Below are 16,895 nucleotides of genomic sequence, written 5' to 3' on the forward strand. Positions count from 1 at the left end.
AGCCCCCTGTACTCTACAGCTGAGTACCTCCATCATTCCCCTATATCAACAACAACTTGCATTTATATAGCGCCTTTAACTAGTAAAATGAAATATTCCTGCACCTAGACCCCTCCTGGCAGTCCAACTTCCCTCTGGAGCCCAACTTTCAACCCACCCCCTTGTAGCCCCGCCCCTCTCCATGTAGCCCCTCCCCTCTCCATGTAGCCCTGCCCCTGTCTGCTCCCTTACCTGTAGCCCCTCCCCTCTCCCTGTAGCCCCTCCCCTCTCCATGTAGCCCTGCCCCTGTCTGCTCCCTCACCTGCAGCCCCTCCCCTCTCCCTGTAGCCCCTCCCCTCTCCATGTAGCCCTGCCCCTGTCTGCTCCCTCACCTGTAGCCCCTCCCCTCTCCCTCTAGCCCCGCCCCCTCACCTGCTTCTAGTCCGTCCCCTCACCTGTGGCCCCGCCCTTCCATGTAGCCCCGCCCCTCTCTCCTGTCGCCCCACCCCTGTAGCCCCGCCCCCTCTCCCCGCAGCTCCGCCCCTCCAGCTGGGGATGCTGTTCACGCATGCGCTGAGTTTTCCCCGCAGCAACTGGCCGGAGCCGCCGCTCGAGGTTCGGTCGGACTCGCCGCCAGCCGCATCTCCACCCGTGTGGGGCAGGTCCCAGCACCCGGCCTCCGCCGCCGTTGCTGACGGATGCCTGTGTGCTCGGATCGGAAGGGCCTCTTTGTGTGGATGGGAAGGATGGAGCCGGAGGAGCAGTGGTGGAAGGGGCAGCTGGCCGCCGACATCCATCAGGCGCTGAGAGTCAAGGTCTGCGCTTTCACCCTGGTCGGGGGGGCCCAGGGCCGGGGGTAGTACCGAGGACAGGGGCAGTGCCGGGGCCGGGGATAGGGGCAGTGCCGGGGGGGGGGGGCGTCCGTCTGCCCGCCCGCCCGCCCGCCCGCCCGCCCGCCGACCCATCAGCTTCAGTCTCTTTTACGGGAAAAACTTCGAAGTTGTGCCCGGTCGTCGAGTCCTTCACTAAAACTTCTTCACAGAGTCCGAGCCGAGGATCTGCCGTGAGAGGATGAGGATCAGAGTCCGGAGCTGCGGCCCGTTATTATTAAATCCCCCCCCCCCCCCGGCCTGTTTAAATCCCCCCCCCCCCCCCCGGCCTGTTTAAATCCCCCCCCCCCCCCGGCCTGTTTAAATCCCCCCCCCCCGGCCTGTTTAAATCCCCCCCCCCCCCCCCCCCCCGGCCTGTTTAAATCCCCCCCCCCCCCCGGCCTGTTTAAATCCCCCCCCCCCCCGGCCTGTTTAAATCCCCCCCCCCCCCGGCCTGTTTAAATCCCCCCCCCCCCGGCCTGTTTAAATCCCCCCCCCCCGGCCTGTTTAAATCCCCCCCCCCCCCGGCCTGTTTAAATCCCCCCCCCCCCGGCCTGTTTAAATCCCCCCCCCCCCCCCGGCCTGTTTAAATCCCCCCCCCCCCCCCCGGCCTGTTTAAATCCCCCCCCCCCACCCGGCCTGTTTAAATCCCCCCCCCTACCCGGCCTGTTTAAATCCCCCCCCTACCCGGCCTGTTTAAATCCCCCCCCCACCCGGCCTGTTTAAATCCCCCCCCCGCCCGGCCTGTTTAAATCCCCCCCCCCCCGCCCGGCCTGTTTAAATCCCCCCCCCCCGCCCGGCCTGTTTAAATCCCCCCCCCCCGCCCGGCCTGTTTAAATCCCCCCCCCCCGCCCGGCCTGTTTAAATCCCCCCCCCCGCCCGGCCTGTTTAAATCCCCCCCCCCCCGGGCCGGTTTAAATCCCCCTTACCCCCCCCCCCCCGGGCCGGTTTAAATCCCCCTTACCCCCCCCCCCCCGGGCCGGTTTAAATCCCCCTTACCCCCCCCCCCCCCGGGCCGGTTTAAATCCCCCTTACCCCCCCCCCCCCGGGCCTGTTTAAATCCCCCTTACCCCCCCCCCCGGGCCTGTTTAAATCCCCCTTACCCCCCCCCCCCCCGGGCCTGTTTAAATCCCCCTTACCCCCCCCCCCCCCCCCGGGCCTGTTTAAATCCCCCTTACCCCCCCCCCCCCCCGGGCCTGTTTAAATCCCCCTTACCCCCCCCCCCCCCCGGGCCTGTTTAAATCCCCCTTACCCCCCCCCCCCCCCGGGCCTGTTTAAATCCCCCTTACCCCCCCCCCCCCCCCCCCGGGCCTGTTTAAATCCCCCTTACCCCCCCCCCCCCGGGCCGGTTTAAATCCCCCTCCCCCCGCCTGTTTAAATCCCCCCCCCCCCGCCTGTTTAAATCCCCCCTCTCCCTAACCCCTTCCCCGGCCCGTTATTAAACCTCCTCTCCCTCCCCGGTGGAGAGTCGATGTGAGCTTTGACTTGCCATTTAACTGCCCCTTTGTTCGGTGCGTCTCTTTAAAAGTTTCAAAAGTTGTGTTTTGTGGATGGAAAGTTACTCGATGTTTGTTTTGTTCGTGAAATTGTCGATTGATTTTTAAACATGGTGTTATTCACCGCCTGTGTGTAAAAAAAAAGTTGTCTGTTTAAAAGGAACAGTTTTACGAAGTACTCAGTTCTCCCCCCTCCCAGTCTAATACCACTTGTTTTAAGTATTTTTTAATTGTGGTCGGTATGTCCGGATGAGATTCTTACTTCTATTTAAAGGTCCTTTCTAACTTGTCTTTCAGTGCAGATCAAACTAATGTTCACTCCTGCTTTGCTTTTTTTTAAAACGTTAATGGAAAGCAAATGTGAGAACTGTTCCTTTAAACACTCAAAACATTCCATATAGTATTTGTTTTTGAAAAAGTAAAAGCTATTTTGAAAACAATATGATGAATGCAAAAGGTTTTGCTTCTTAACATAAACCTGTCTGTAATTTAATGCTCAGGATGGGGACTTTTAGAAGGTGAAACAAGTGCAAAATGGTGATGCAGTGTCCAACAACTCTTTGATGTCATAATACAAGTTATTGGCTTTTTAAACTGAGAACTTAGGTTTCTTTTGGGTTCTTAGAAACTTGCCTCTGATTAATGCTTGTGTGAATGATGTAGAAAAGCTTAAATCTAAACACAAGAAAACAGGGACTAAAGAACTGTATGTTTGTTATTAGAAGTAAATAAAAATAATATATTTGCTGATGGTTAAACATTTTGCAAATCTGCATCCCTCAAAATGGGTGCTGGACTTCAATAGTAGAGCCTTTTTTTGTTTTACATTGAGTATTGAAACAATTCCTTTTGTTACATTGCTGATTTTCCTTTATTTAATTGTTATGATGTTTCTCAGCTATTCCTTATTTCTGTGGTCTCAGGACTATGTGACCACTTATTGAAGCCACCTGTGTTGTTGAGTGAAGTGATTTGGGACTCGATTGCTGTGTTAAACCCCCATTTCATGACTGAAATGAAAATTGAATAATTAGAGGCAGGGTTCATGTAAACATTGGAAAGAAAAACCTACAGTAATGAAAATTAAGTTGCCTCAACGCCAGAGTTTAGCTGCCTTTCAAGTTGCAGCATATGCAGAATGAACAACTGTAGCAATGGGATTTTGACTGTCATTATAAAATCAATATTTAAATTTATTATCCCTTTTTGTATTCTGAACAGTCATATCTTGTATGTAGGAAGTTGTAAGATCCTATTTTACAGATGTTAGTAGTTATATCAAACTGTTCCCAGGATATAAAGATTTCCTGTGGTAATTAGAAATTTATATGGCTATGGTGTATTTCCTTTCTATTTAATTGCTCACAATTCTTGGTTTTCAAAATTAAATGTTACAGTTTATTAAAAATTTACAGAATTATTGCAAACTAAAATACAGGTGCTGTGTCATAACAGGTATAATAGTTTATAGATTTGGGTTATTTATGCATCATGCTGCTGTGAAGTTAGTCTGAGTTTTATGTTCATTCATTACTAATTATTTTATTTTATAATTTGCAGCTGCAACAAAACAATAACATTTGGGGTTGACTTACTTGGGACATTACAAGTAAAATACCTAACTTCTAGCATTCGGTGTGCAATTTATAAAGCTAAACTTTGAAATAATTCCCTGCTTTGAAACTTTTATTTGAAACACTGGCAGTTAAATCTATCCAAATCAAAGCTACACAACATCGTCCTTTACTTTCTACAGCCTGGGCACAAAACACAAGCTGTTCGCTTACCGTACAGGCCCCTCTGTATCCAAAATAATTTACTAGGTTCTACACTGGACTTCAAATGCTTGGTTTGTTAAAACACCAACTGGGTGATGGTTTTTAAACTTTGAATTAGAGCCTTTTACAAGTTAAGTGGTTTAAGTTATTTTAAAACTGATTCTATTGAGTTAATCAGATGTAGCTTACATCATAGCAAGCTTTTTTCTCTTTGCATTACATTCTTGTAGAAGTAGAGGTTTTATTTTCAAATCGTAATTTTCCTCTACTGGTGATGAGAAATGTGTCATGTTACTGGGCATTTTTGACATTCCAGTTTGGTTCTTGAGCATAAACCATGGGAAAAGTAAACTAGGTGTAGGTGTTAAAACAACAAATATAAGTTTTGGGACTTCTTTCTTATCCCACCAGGAGGTCTAAATGGGTGAGAGAAATTGAAGAGATCCTGGAAAACAATTGGAAAGGGGTCAAATGGCAAGCGTGAATTTCTTTTCTTGGGATTTTTAAAAATTCTGTTGTGGGGTAAAGTTGAGTTGTGTGATTGCAACTAGTTAGACTGCTGGCTGAAATGTGGCTTTTTATTTACCGTTCTGAGGGTCACCTGTAGCATCAAAGTTCTGGCTTCACCAAGCTCAGCATGCAGCTGTTCACTCATTGCAAAATATGCCATTTGACACAGGCTCTGAAAAGCCTAGAGCTTACTGGAGCGTGGCCTGGTACTGTGTTTGGGCTTTGTGCATTGTTTTTATGTTGAGGTTTTCCTACCACAACGACACACCTCCCAATGATGGGCTGTGCTTTGCATTTTTTTTCTTCCTGGCATAAATCCTATTCCAACAACTGTTCTCTAGTTTTTTTTAAAAAGTGCTTTTGTTGCTAAGCAGCAAGACCTTACTAGCAGGTGGCAAGCGAGAGCTTCTAGGTATTCTTTCTGTCAAGACACACACACTTGACGCTGCCTTTTCTTTTCTCTGCTCTTTTGCATTGTGTGCATAGGAACTGAAGCTGCCTGTCTACAAGGCTCATTCACCACAGATTGGCTTGCGCCGCTATTTTGCTGACCTCCTCGCCATCCTGAGCAATCGCTACCAGCTCTGCCCCACAGCACGTCACCTCGCTGTTTACTTATTAGACCTCTTCATGGACCACTACGATGTTGCAGCAAAACAGCTTTATGTTATTGCCCTTTCCTGCCTCCTCCTAGCTAGTAAGTATCATTAGTTAGTAAGTATGATTTTTTTAATTGGGCTGCTTGAACAGTAAGTATAATTTGAAAATTATTCTGCAGGGTGTTGGAATTGATGGCTGATCCATTAATTTTTTTATTATAAGATGACCCATTTATAAAGTTGCAGATGACCCATTTCTGGAAATGTAGATGTTGCAAAAATTACTTCCATTTCATATTCACGCCTTTTCTGAATTTTGACCGATTTAAAAAGGAATGCGTGACTTTGGAGCACATATCTCGCCCTGAGGACATTCCAGACAAGTAAACATTTTAACTAGTCTGTATCTAGAAAGTAATTGAGGACTGATTTTACATCCTTCCTGTGTCAGCTTTTAATATTTAATTCTATTAAATGAAAGTCAAGGGTTCTTTTGTTACACCATACACATACCATACAGATGTAGATTGTATATGATCATTGTAAATGATTAACTATTTTGCTGTACTGGGACCATACTGTTGGGGTGGAAGTAGCCACGTTGCTTCCGTGGCATTGCCCCCTGAACAGATGCATGACATTTTACATGAAGCATTGTTACATCCAACACTTCACACTATTTGGGATGAATTTGCACTGCAGCCACCAGCCTGAGACCAGTAGCTGCAGTTTGTGTGTACATTGTTTGACTCCTGTCTGGCTGGAACTTTTAACTGTCCTGTTTAGCAGAGAGCTCTCCACAGGCCTGAAAGCACACATGGGCAGAGCTGTCTCCTATAAATTAGAAATTTAAAATGTTTAGAGAGTGGAGAAGGGAGAATCTTTACTTTAAACACTTCAGTTAAGATTAGGTGACCCCTTGAGCGCTTTGTAAACCAAATTTGACATTGCACTGAATTTACACTCAGGAGTTAGCGTGGGCCCTGACTCCAGGTTTATACTAAGAGTTTAGCGTCTGTGCAGTGTTCAAATCGATTTACACTGATAATAAACTTGCATTGTAAATGCACCCCTTAGTGCAATTCAAGAAAATAAATCAAGTCAAGAGAGTTTAAAACTGCAGCTGGTTAATGGTGATTATGATTGTAAGATACCATTAAGGTCTTTTGAAACAATGCTTGTGCTGTGATTTATGTCAAATTGTGTGGAATCTCTATTTTCCTTTGCTGGAAATCCTTCTGTAAGATTAAAATTGTTTTCAAGCTCATCGCGAACAGTTTATTTTTTAACCTGAGGGAATCAGTTCTTTTCTCTCCCTCCACCAATTTTATCTCCTCCCTCCCCTCTTGAAGGCATTGACTTATGCTGGGTATCCTTGCACAGCCTCTAGCTGCCCATTTGTATATTGCACACTGGTCTATATTCATGTATGAGTATAGACAGTGAGTGTCAGGGTATTGAGTCATCGGGGCAGCATATTTGAGTTTGGTTATGTCTTTTCCCAGTGTCTACACAGGTGGGAACATGAACCAATTTTCCTAACCCAGTGCCATTGAAGCCCTTTGTAACTCTTATTTAAGGTGCCAGCCTTGCCTCAGTGGTAAACTGTTGCCTCGAGTCAGATGGTTGCGGGTTCTAGCCATAATCTAGGCTGACATTTCAGTGCAGTACTGAGGGATTGTTGAACTGTCAGAGATGCCGTCATTCGAATGAGACAATAAACTGAGGCCTTGTCTGCCCCCTCAGGTGGATATAAAAGACCCCATGCCACTATTTGAAGAAGAGCAGAGGAGTTCACCTGCACCCTGGCCAACAATTATCCTTCAGCCAGCATCACTAAAGCAGATTTTCTGGTCATTTGTCTCATTGCTGTTTGTGGGTCCTTACTATGCACAAATTGGCTGCCACATTTCCCTACATTACGATAGTGACTGCACTTCAAAAGTATTTAATTGGCTGTGAAACGTTTTGGGATGCCTTGAGGTCATGAATGGCATGCTATAAATGCAAGTTCTATCTCTTTCTGTTACTGCCCTGCTGAGATTAACTAACACAGCACAGGCTGGGAATTGAACCTGGTACCTTTTCTGGTCTGTGTCTCGGCAAGTTACTGGATAAGTCATTGGAATCCCGAAGTAGGGCCTTGCCCGAAACTTTAACCTGCCTGTTCTCTCTGCAGATGTTGAGTGACCTACAGTGTGTTTCCAGCATTTTCTGTTTTTGCTTTAAATCTTTTAGTTTAACGAGTTCTCTTTCAGTGCCCTTCAGCCTTTTATCGGTTGTCCAGAATAGCAGAGGTGAGACTTTGGAGGGGGAGGAAGAATGGGGAAGTACTATGGAAGCAGTTATTACAGTTTCTGTTGTTCTGTGGTTTTCTATTTTGTCAAAAAATAAAAGCAGAAAGTGTTGGAAATATTTGGGTCACAGTGATGGGTTAATATTTTGAGCAGGGTCGCAGTTTATCAAATTTAAGTCTTCTATTTTATTTCAAGTATCCAGCATTTACACTTTTAATTTCTGCTGAATAAAAACCAAGGTGTAACTGCGTTAAATGTAGGAACAGGAGTAGACCGTTAGTCTCGCTCCGCCATTTTATTTGTCACTTTTGTTTCAATCAGGAAGTGTTCTTTAAAAAAATCTTTTAAGGGATAATTTTGCTGAGGCATTCACACCCTGGTTTAATTCTCAGCCTCACTAGCAATAAGCGTGGGTCAGAAAATAAGGGCTACAGTGTTGTAGTTCTTCTCTGTTCCCATGCTCGCTACTAACCAGTTGCTGCACCAATCGCGAAACCTTGCAAAATTATGCCTTTGTAATGTGAAATTTGAGTATATGATCATGTCACCATATCTTCTCTCTCTGTGGCAAATTTAATGAATTGGAACATTATCTTAGTGACAGTCTCTGGTCAACTGCTTTTGCTGAAACAGCGAGTCTTGCCAACTGTAGCATTAACTCCTCCCCAGCAACTGTGAAAGCACGGACTGCCCAAGGAGCTAAAACTACTCTAAGCAATGCTCCTTTAAAATGTTCTTTTTGCCTGTGCAGGTCATTTGGCACAGTGCCGCTGTTATAAGTCGGGGGAGGAAGGTATGATGCGATATATTTCTCCATGGCTGCTGACAAGAATTCTGTAGGAAGCAAGGGGACTTTTTTTTTTCCCCACTTTCCTCATCCTGTGACTCAATACTGTGTGATACTTCCATAAAATGGCTGAGAAGTATCTGTACTGTTGCCAGGTAGCATCAGTATTCAAATTTGTACACATTTTGCAGTAACATGGGAACAGGAATAGGCCATTCAGCCACTCGAGCATGTTCCGCCATTCATAGGAACAGGAGAAGGCCATTCAGCTCCTCGTGCCTGCTCCGCCATTTGATAAGATCATGGCTGATCTGTGATCTAACTCCATATACCTGCCTTTGGCCCATATCCCTTAATACCTTTGATTGCCAAAAAGCTATGATCAATTAGATCTTGGCTGATTTGTACTCCATCAACTCCATTTACCCACCTTTATCCATCACCCATGATACCCTTACCTACAGAGGAAATAGTTTCTCTGAATCTACTCTATCGAATCTCTTCATCATTTTAAACACCTCAATTAGATCACCCCTGAGCCTATTAAATTCAAAGCAATACAAGCCAAGTTTATGCAACCTGTCTTTGTAATTTAACCTTTTAAACTCTGGTAGCATTCTGGCTAATCTGTGCTATACCTCCTCCAAGGCCAATATATCCTTCCTGAGGTGTAGGTTGATGCCTGAACTGTTTGTGCTGCTGTTGTTTATCTCATTCAAAAGCCTACTTTTGAGCTAGTGTATTTATTCAAAAACATCATAATGGGAAAACCATTAAGGAGTTTTTAGAACAAAACTATAGTTTCTTTTGAATTTTCTCCCTTTACCACCATCTCTGCTGAAGATGCTGAGTCATGAAGGGGGGACAATTTCAGGTGCTGGTGGTTCACTGATACACACCCAAATGGACCCTGCCCCCCCCCCCCCCCCCCCCCACTTTGTGTGAGTCGGTGCAGTGAATGTTGGCAAGATGTTTAGATATGGTAGCCATTACAGCCAAGTGTGGTCCTCATTGCATTTTCCAGCAGGGGTCACTGGATAACGAATAGATTCCAATTTCCTCTTTTTTTCACCCCCGCACTGTGGTGAAAGCCAATTGCATTGCTCCTTTGCTGCTGTGGCTGAGATCAACTAACTTGGCTCTGACCAGTGCATAAAAACTTGTTGCCTGCATGGCTGTAGCACACCAGGCAGTACACTAGATTAGTGAGGGGTTATTGTGACTCAATATAATTAGAAAATCACATCTATTTTTCCCCCCACCAGATCTCCCTGTCTTTTCTTAGAATGTCAAATTTGAGATTTGGTAGTCTGTCTTGGTCACCACTTGCTGCCTAAAATTTCAGCCTTGCAGATGGAATCTGATCAATTGATTTTCCTAACACCTGTGCCTCGAAGGCACGTTTCTGGAAATCTAAACGTTTCCAAGTGTTTTTCACATGCAGATGGGATTTACGTCGCTTCCTCATGATGCAGGGCATTTCTGAGCTGTTTTCTCCCTAAATTGACTGCGATCCCCTTGAAACTGGCACCTGGATTATTAGTTTAAAAACCTCGGGGACCATGGAGTGTTGGGGCGGGAATGGTGATTGGTCGTGATTGGTGTTGTCTATTCAGCTTTAGTACTGACTTTAACTGTACCGGGTGTGAGGAAGAGAGGAGCTTTCCTCCAAGCTGTCATTGAAGGAAGTTAATTTGTATCTTTTAAGCATGTGCTGTGACTGGAGAAGGCTGTAAACTTGGGATGGCTACAGTTTAAATGTTCTGTGTTGTTCCATAGGGGCAGCAGAATAATTGTGGTAAAAGTTCTAAGCAGTCTTGGCTGTTACTAATAGCAATTGTCTGCTTGATAGTATAAAGACGACAACAAAAGTGGAAGTCATGTGATCCATCAAAGCTTTGCAGAGCTCTTAAAAGTGAACCGTTCATATAAAACCTTTGAAGATGTTGTCCAAAAATAACACTTAATTTTTACTGCAGTCACTCGCCTGCTTTGTGAGCAGATATTGTTGGCTCTGTAAAACAATTGCTGATAAGTGGACTTTAGGTAATCTTTATAGTCTACAGCCTATTATAACTATCTCTGTTATCGCGCTCTCTCAGAAATAGCTCGTGATTTTGTAAATTTGTTTTCCCCCCAGCATTATACATGCCTGCACTTAAAGATCACGGCACTGTGTTCGTTGTCACACATTTTATATTCCTCCTCTCCAATTTGCTCCCCATCTCTCCTGAAGTTGCTGACTTGTGCTGGATTATGGTTCCACAAACGCCAACCGTCCAGTAATTACCCAAATAGCCATTCTCGATGTGTGAACCTAAGCACTGAGGCAGTTCAACTGCGGAGAGCTGATTTTGTCCACACCTGGGCACTTTTCAGCAGGGGCCATTAGATAGCAGAGCAGGAGTGGAAACCCTGACATTCGGAGGTGCCGTCTTTTGGATGCGATATTAAACCGAGGCCTCGTCTGCCCCCTTGAGTGGATATGAAAGATCTCATGGTACTATTCCGAAGAAGAGCAGGGGATTTCTCTCCGATGTCCTGGCCAATATTTATCCCTCGACCGACATTACTTTAAAAATAAAAAACAGGTTATCTGGTTATTATCTCATTGCTGTTTGTGGGAGCCTGCTGTGCGCAAATCAGCTGCCACATTTCCTACGTTACAATGGTGACTACACTTCAAAAGTACTTCATTGGCTGTAATACGCTTTGGGACATCCTGAGCTCGTGGAAGCCGCTATATAAATGCAAGTCGTCTTTTTGCTTTCTTCATCCTCCAACCCGGGATCCTGAGGTCAATTAATAATTATAATGCATCATCTCACACTGCTTAACTTTTACTTTTGAACAGTTATAGGTAAAATTGTAGTGGCCCCCCACTACTGCCCAAGCTAAGACCACTTAGAGCTGCTTTTCTATTCTTCGGCTCCTGGCACATGTAGTACAGTGGTCTCACAGCCAATGGCAACATGAAGACAGCTGTTCTGGATTTTACGACCAGTGGCCTGCCAGACAGTTGTCTTTCACTGGGTTTTCCTTGACTCCTGCCAGTTCACCTGGGGCCAATAAACATACTGTTATGCTGATGGCAGCGCATTTATTGGTATGGCCCAACATCATGATGTCATTATGTATATGACTGACTAATGTGTTCAATGTGATGTCATGGTGTCAGCATGCAATGGCAAAACTGTCGGAGCCAGTCTGTGCACGTGCAAAAAGACCGGTCCCTCAATACAGCTCGTTTACAGGGAGTTAGCTGCACCGTGTGCTGAAACTGAGGCTGCGGTAAAGAGGGCACCTCAAATGATTGAAGTGAGGACAACCCTGTTTTGTGGGGCTTAATTTCAGTCTGTATATAGTATTTACAAACTGAGACTTGTAATAGAAATTGGGAAGGGGTGACCTGTGTTCTGGTACTGTCTGTGAGCAGTTGTTTGTCACCTCAAATTAAATAGTTTCAGATATTTGAGTGTTTAATTGCAGCGTTTTGGTCACTTAGTCAATACACACAAATGGAATACTGAGAATCATTAACGGTTGATTTAGAGTTAGAATGAGTTTACCAAGATAAATCTGTGTCTATCACATATACATATATATGTAGACATTTTAAGTCAAGACCAACATAAAATGCATTTACATATGATTTCCAACTGCCCTTTGTGGAGAAAGCAACTTCTGTGCCACTCTTCCCTTTTTAGTTTTAATTTGGGTGCTGTTTGAAATGGGCTGCGTTATGTAGTGTAGTGATCTGGTGGCTTAGTGAATGCTTTTATATTATAGTCTACATTCTAGGGTTCTAAAAGGTGGCTGCAGAGATAGTGGATGCATTGGTGGTGATCTTCCTAAATTCCCTAAATTCTAGAATGGCCCCAGTGGATTAGAAGGTAGCAAATGTAACCCTGCTATTCAAGAAAGGAGGGAAAGAGAAAACAGGGAAGTACAGGCTAGTTAGCCTGACATCAGTCATTGGGAAAATGCTGGAATCCATTATTAAGGAAGTGGTAACAGGGCACTTAGAAAATCATAATATGATTAGGCAGAGTTAACATGGTTTTATGAAAGGGAAATCGTGTTTGACAAATCCAATAGAATTTTTTGAGGATGTAACTAGCAGAGTAGATAAAGGAACCAGTGGATGTAGTATATTTGGATTTTCAAAAGGCATTCGATAAGGTGCCACACAAGATTGTTACACAGGATAAGGGCTCATGGGGTTGGGGAAAATATATTAGCATGGATAAAGGATTGGTTAATGAACAGAAGACAGAGAGTAGGACTAAACGGGACATTTTCAGGTTGGCAGGCTGTAACTAGTGGGGTGCCGCAAGGATGGTGCTTGGGCCTCCGCTATTTACAATCTATATTAATGACTTAAATGAAAGGACCGAGTGTAATGTATCCAAGTTTGCTGACTATACAAAAGCTAGGTGGGAAAGTAAGCTGTGAGGAGGACACAGAGTCTGCAAAGGTTAGACAGGTTAAGTGAGTGGGCAAGAAGGTGGCAGATGGCATATAATGTGGGGAAATGTGAGTTTATTCACTTTGGTAGGAAGAATAGAAAAACAGAATATTTTTTAAATAGTGAGAAACTATTAAATGTTGGTGTTCAGAGAGACTTGGGTGTCCTTGTACATGAAACACAAAGTTAACATGCAGGTACAGCGAGCAATTAGGACGGCAAATGGAATGTTGGCCTTTATTGTAAGGGGGTTGGAGTACAAGAGTAAGGAAGTCTTACTACAATTGTACAGGGCTTTGGTAGGCCTAGGGAAAGATCTACTTGCCTTAGATGCAGTGCAATGAAGGTTCGCTAGATTGAGTCCTGGGATGAGAGGGTTGTCCTATGAGGGGAGATTGAGTGAAGTAGGCCTATATTCTCTGGAGTTTAGAAGAATGAGAGGTGATCTCATTGAAACGTGTAAAATTCTAAGAGGGCTTGACAGGGTAGATGCTGAGAGGCTGTTTCCCCTGGCTGGAGAATCTAGAACTAGAGGTCATAGTCTCAAGATAAGGGGTCGGCCATTTAGGACTGAGATGAGGAGGAATTTCTTCACTCTGAGGATGGTGAATCTTTGGCATTCTCTACCCCAGAGGACTGTAGCTACTCAGTCGTTGAGTATATTCAAGACTGAGATCGATACATTTTTGGACTCTAAGGAAATCAAGGGATATGGGGATCGGGTGGGGAAAGTGCAGTTGAGGTAGAAGATCAGCCATGATCTTATTGAATGGCGGCGCAGGCTCGAGGGGCCATATGGCCTACTCCTGCTCCTATTTCTTATGTTCTTGTGTTATAGCAGTGCAGCAAATACTGTTGTCCAGTGTAAATGCCCTGAGGGAAACTTCAGTATCATAAACCCACAAGTCAAGGAAGCTGGTTTTGGTGAATTGAAACAAAGCCCCTTCTTTACACTCGTATTAACTAATTGGGTTTCTAGACTATACAACAGAACCCAGTGAAACTGGTGTCCAAATGGACGCTTAAAGGGGAAAATAGCACCGGGAGGTCAGTCTCCCTAAGTAGGAAAAGTGGAAAATTAGTGATGTAAAAGCACCTGGAGTATAAACATGGGAACCATCTTAAAACAGTGGTGCATTCATAGGTTTTTCATGGATCTACAATGCTGTTGGCATTTATTCTACAAAGTGCAGCCAGTGAAGGAAGATGCACGTGATTGCTATCAGCTGCACTGCTTTAAAATAAGTGCCTTTAAAATTCTTCATGGGAGCCAGAGTTCATGCAAAAGGGGATGCAGAGAGGTAAACATCTACTGTCTTCAGGGAATGACCAAACTTGCACTGAATGGGAAATCCATCAATTGACTGACTATGATCTTTCACTCTTGGGCTTAAATTGATTGCTGGAATTACTGACAAAAGCTCTTTTGGATCCAACCATTTTGGAACTCCCCCTGTATTATATTTAGGAATGAAAACACTTGCATTAATAGTGCCTTTCATGACCTCAGGATGTCCCAAATGGCTTCGGTCAATTAAATAATATTGAAGTGCTCTCATAATGTAGGAAAACGTGACGGCCATTTTGCGCACAGCAAGGTCCCAAGAACTGCAATGAGATAAATGACCAAGTAATCTTTTTTTTGATAGATAAATATTGACCAGAACACTGAGAGAACTCCCCTGCTCTTTCTAAAATAGTGCCATGGGATCCTCCACGTTCACCAGAGGGGGCAGATAGGTCTTCTGTTTAATGTCTCAACCAAAAGTGGACACCTTCGACAGTGTAGCATTCCCTTACTAGTGCACTGAAGTGTCGGCCTGGGTTACGTGCATAAGTCTTCAGGATAGGGCTGGAACTTGGTAGGTGCATCCTTGTGTTGTGTTGCATGCAGTTACCTTTTAGGCTGGATAAGCAGTTAGGTATAGGTGGTTTTACTTTTATGTAAAAAAAAATCCTATCTTGAAGAGATCTCAGTAAATATTTGTCATTAGATGCCTGTCTCCGGCATGCTGGGCTTTGATGCAGAATATGAAGGTGCAATTGTTCAAGGTGTGCAAAGGTCTGGGAAGTGCATATCTAGCTCACTGCAACAGGAAGTCTTAACCTGGAATATGCCTGGAATTGTTAGAGGAGCCCACACGTAAAAATCACAGGAGAAGTAGGTTCAGCAATTGTGAAGCAAACAACAACTTGCATTTATGCATCGCCTTTAACATAGTAAAACATTTCAAGGCGTTTCACAGCGTTATCAAACAAAATTTGACACTGTACCACATAAGGAGATAGGACAGGAAAGAGAGAGGTTTTAAGGAGCATCTTAAAGGAGGAGAGAGGGGTAGAGAGACAGAGATTTAGGGAGGGTGTTCCAGAGCTTAGGGCCTAGGCAGCTGAAGGCATGGCCGTCATCTTGTGCCTTCCCTTCGTTAAACACTGGGTTCTTTTTAAAAAGAAAAACTAGTTGACATTTGTGTACCCAATTGCATATTTATGAGGAATTATTTGCCACCTAATTAACTCGAAGTACATTCTATACAGTCTTTGTAGTGTCATGTCCTCCTGGGACTGGACTTTCCTCTTTGAACTATTCCTGTTTGCATGCATAGAAGTGATGGATTTCCTCTTTGACTTTTGTAAGTTAAATTGTTGACTCTTGCTGAGGTATGGACCCTGATACCCTGTTTAGTTGGCTATTTTTCATGGCTGAGTCCAGACAGTGAGTGTCAACAGGCCTTTCAACTATGGTTTTGGGGTGGGGGGTAGTATCACAACTGAGCCCAGTGTTTTCCTCATCTGATGTTCATTTATGCACTTTCCAGTAGGGGATCAATGGATAGTGACCAGGAGCTGGAATACCGACAAGAGTTTATTTTCTTATTCCTGGTCTGGCAACACTGGGCCAAGTTGTAATACACTCACCATTGCTGTGACTGAAATCAGCTAACTGAGCACAGAACAGGAATTGAACCTGGGACTGTACAGCTAGATTACTAGGGGAAGTCCAAGGAGTATATAATTGTCTTTAAGTTCTAGTAAATTTGAAGAATAATTATGAAAAATAATTGTTTATGAAAGGGTTTGATAGGGTAAATATAGAAAGGATGTTTCCACTTGTGGGGGGGGGACCAGAATTAGGGGCCAAAATATAAGAGTCACTAATAAATCCAATAGGGAATTCAGGAGAAACTTCTTTACCCAGAGAGTGGTGAGAATGTAGAACTTGCTACCACAAGGAGTGGTTGAGGCGACTAGCAATAGATGTATTTAAGGGGAAGCTAGATAAACACATGAGGGAGAAAGGAATAGAAGGATATGCTAATATGGTTAGATGAAGTAGGGAGGCAGGAGGCTCGTGTGGAGCATAAACACCGGCATGTACCTATTGGGCCGAATGACCTGTTTCTGTGCTGTACATTCTATGTAATTGATACTAGCTCAATTGTTAAATTTAAATGTGAGATAGATAGCTTTTTGGCAAAGGTATTAAGGGATATGGGCCAAAGGCAGGTATTTGGAGTTAGATCACAGATCAGCCATGATCTTATCAAATGGAGCAGGCACGAGGGGCTGAATGGCTTACTCCTGTTCCTATGTTCCTAATTTGTGTTAGTTAAATTTCAGAACCACTAGAAAAGTAGTGCTTGGACAGCCGTGGAGTCAGCAGCCGTCGTTTTGTATTTTCCATACATGTGATAAAGAACACATTTGGATTTAAGCGTTTTTATGGCCTTGTGTTGTTACCTAGTACTACTGTTTCAATAGTTGCATGTGACTGGGTATCCCACTATTGTTTTGGAAAGCTTTGTAAGCATTGGCCACCCTCAAATTCTGGGTCATATAAGAAAAGAAGAAAAAAAAGTGCATTTATGTTTTGCCTTTCTTGACTTCGGTAATTTGAAAATGCTTCAGAGCGGCCATGCCTTCAGCTGCCTAGGCCCTAAGCTTTGGAATTCCCTCCCTAAACCCCTCTACCTCTCCTCCTAGCTCTTTGACCAAACTTTTGGTCACCTGTCTTAATATCTCCTTATGTGGCTTGGTGTCAAATTTTGTTTGATAACACTTCTGTGAAGTGCCATGGGACGTTTTACTATGTTAAAAGTGCTATATAAATG

The 16,895-nt window shown here is 44.2% G+C and overlaps 1 protein-coding gene across 1 annotated transcript in view; it reads left to right on the plus strand.

Moving 5' to 3' along the window:
- The first annotated feature begins 560 nt into the window (after nucleotides 1-560).
- ccnjl (cyclin J-like) overlaps nucleotides 561-16,895 on the plus strand; it is a 91,721-nt gene continuing 75,386 nt past the window's right edge. The window contains exons 1-2 of the mRNA XM_067996441.1: nucleotides 561-794; nucleotides 5,119-5,329. Coding sequence (XP_067852542.1) covers nucleotides 678-794; nucleotides 5,119-5,329 — 328 coding nt within the window. The 5' untranslated portion in view covers nucleotides 561-677. The remainder of the gene's footprint in view (nucleotides 795-5,118; nucleotides 5,330-16,895) is intronic.

Source organism: Heptranchias perlo, chromosome 14 (genome assembly GCF_035084215.1).
Source record: "Heptranchias perlo isolate sHepPer1 chromosome 14, sHepPer1.hap1, whole genome shotgun sequence".
Classification (NCBI taxonomy): domain Eukaryota; kingdom Metazoa; phylum Chordata; class Chondrichthyes; order Hexanchiformes; family Hexanchidae; genus Heptranchias; species Heptranchias perlo.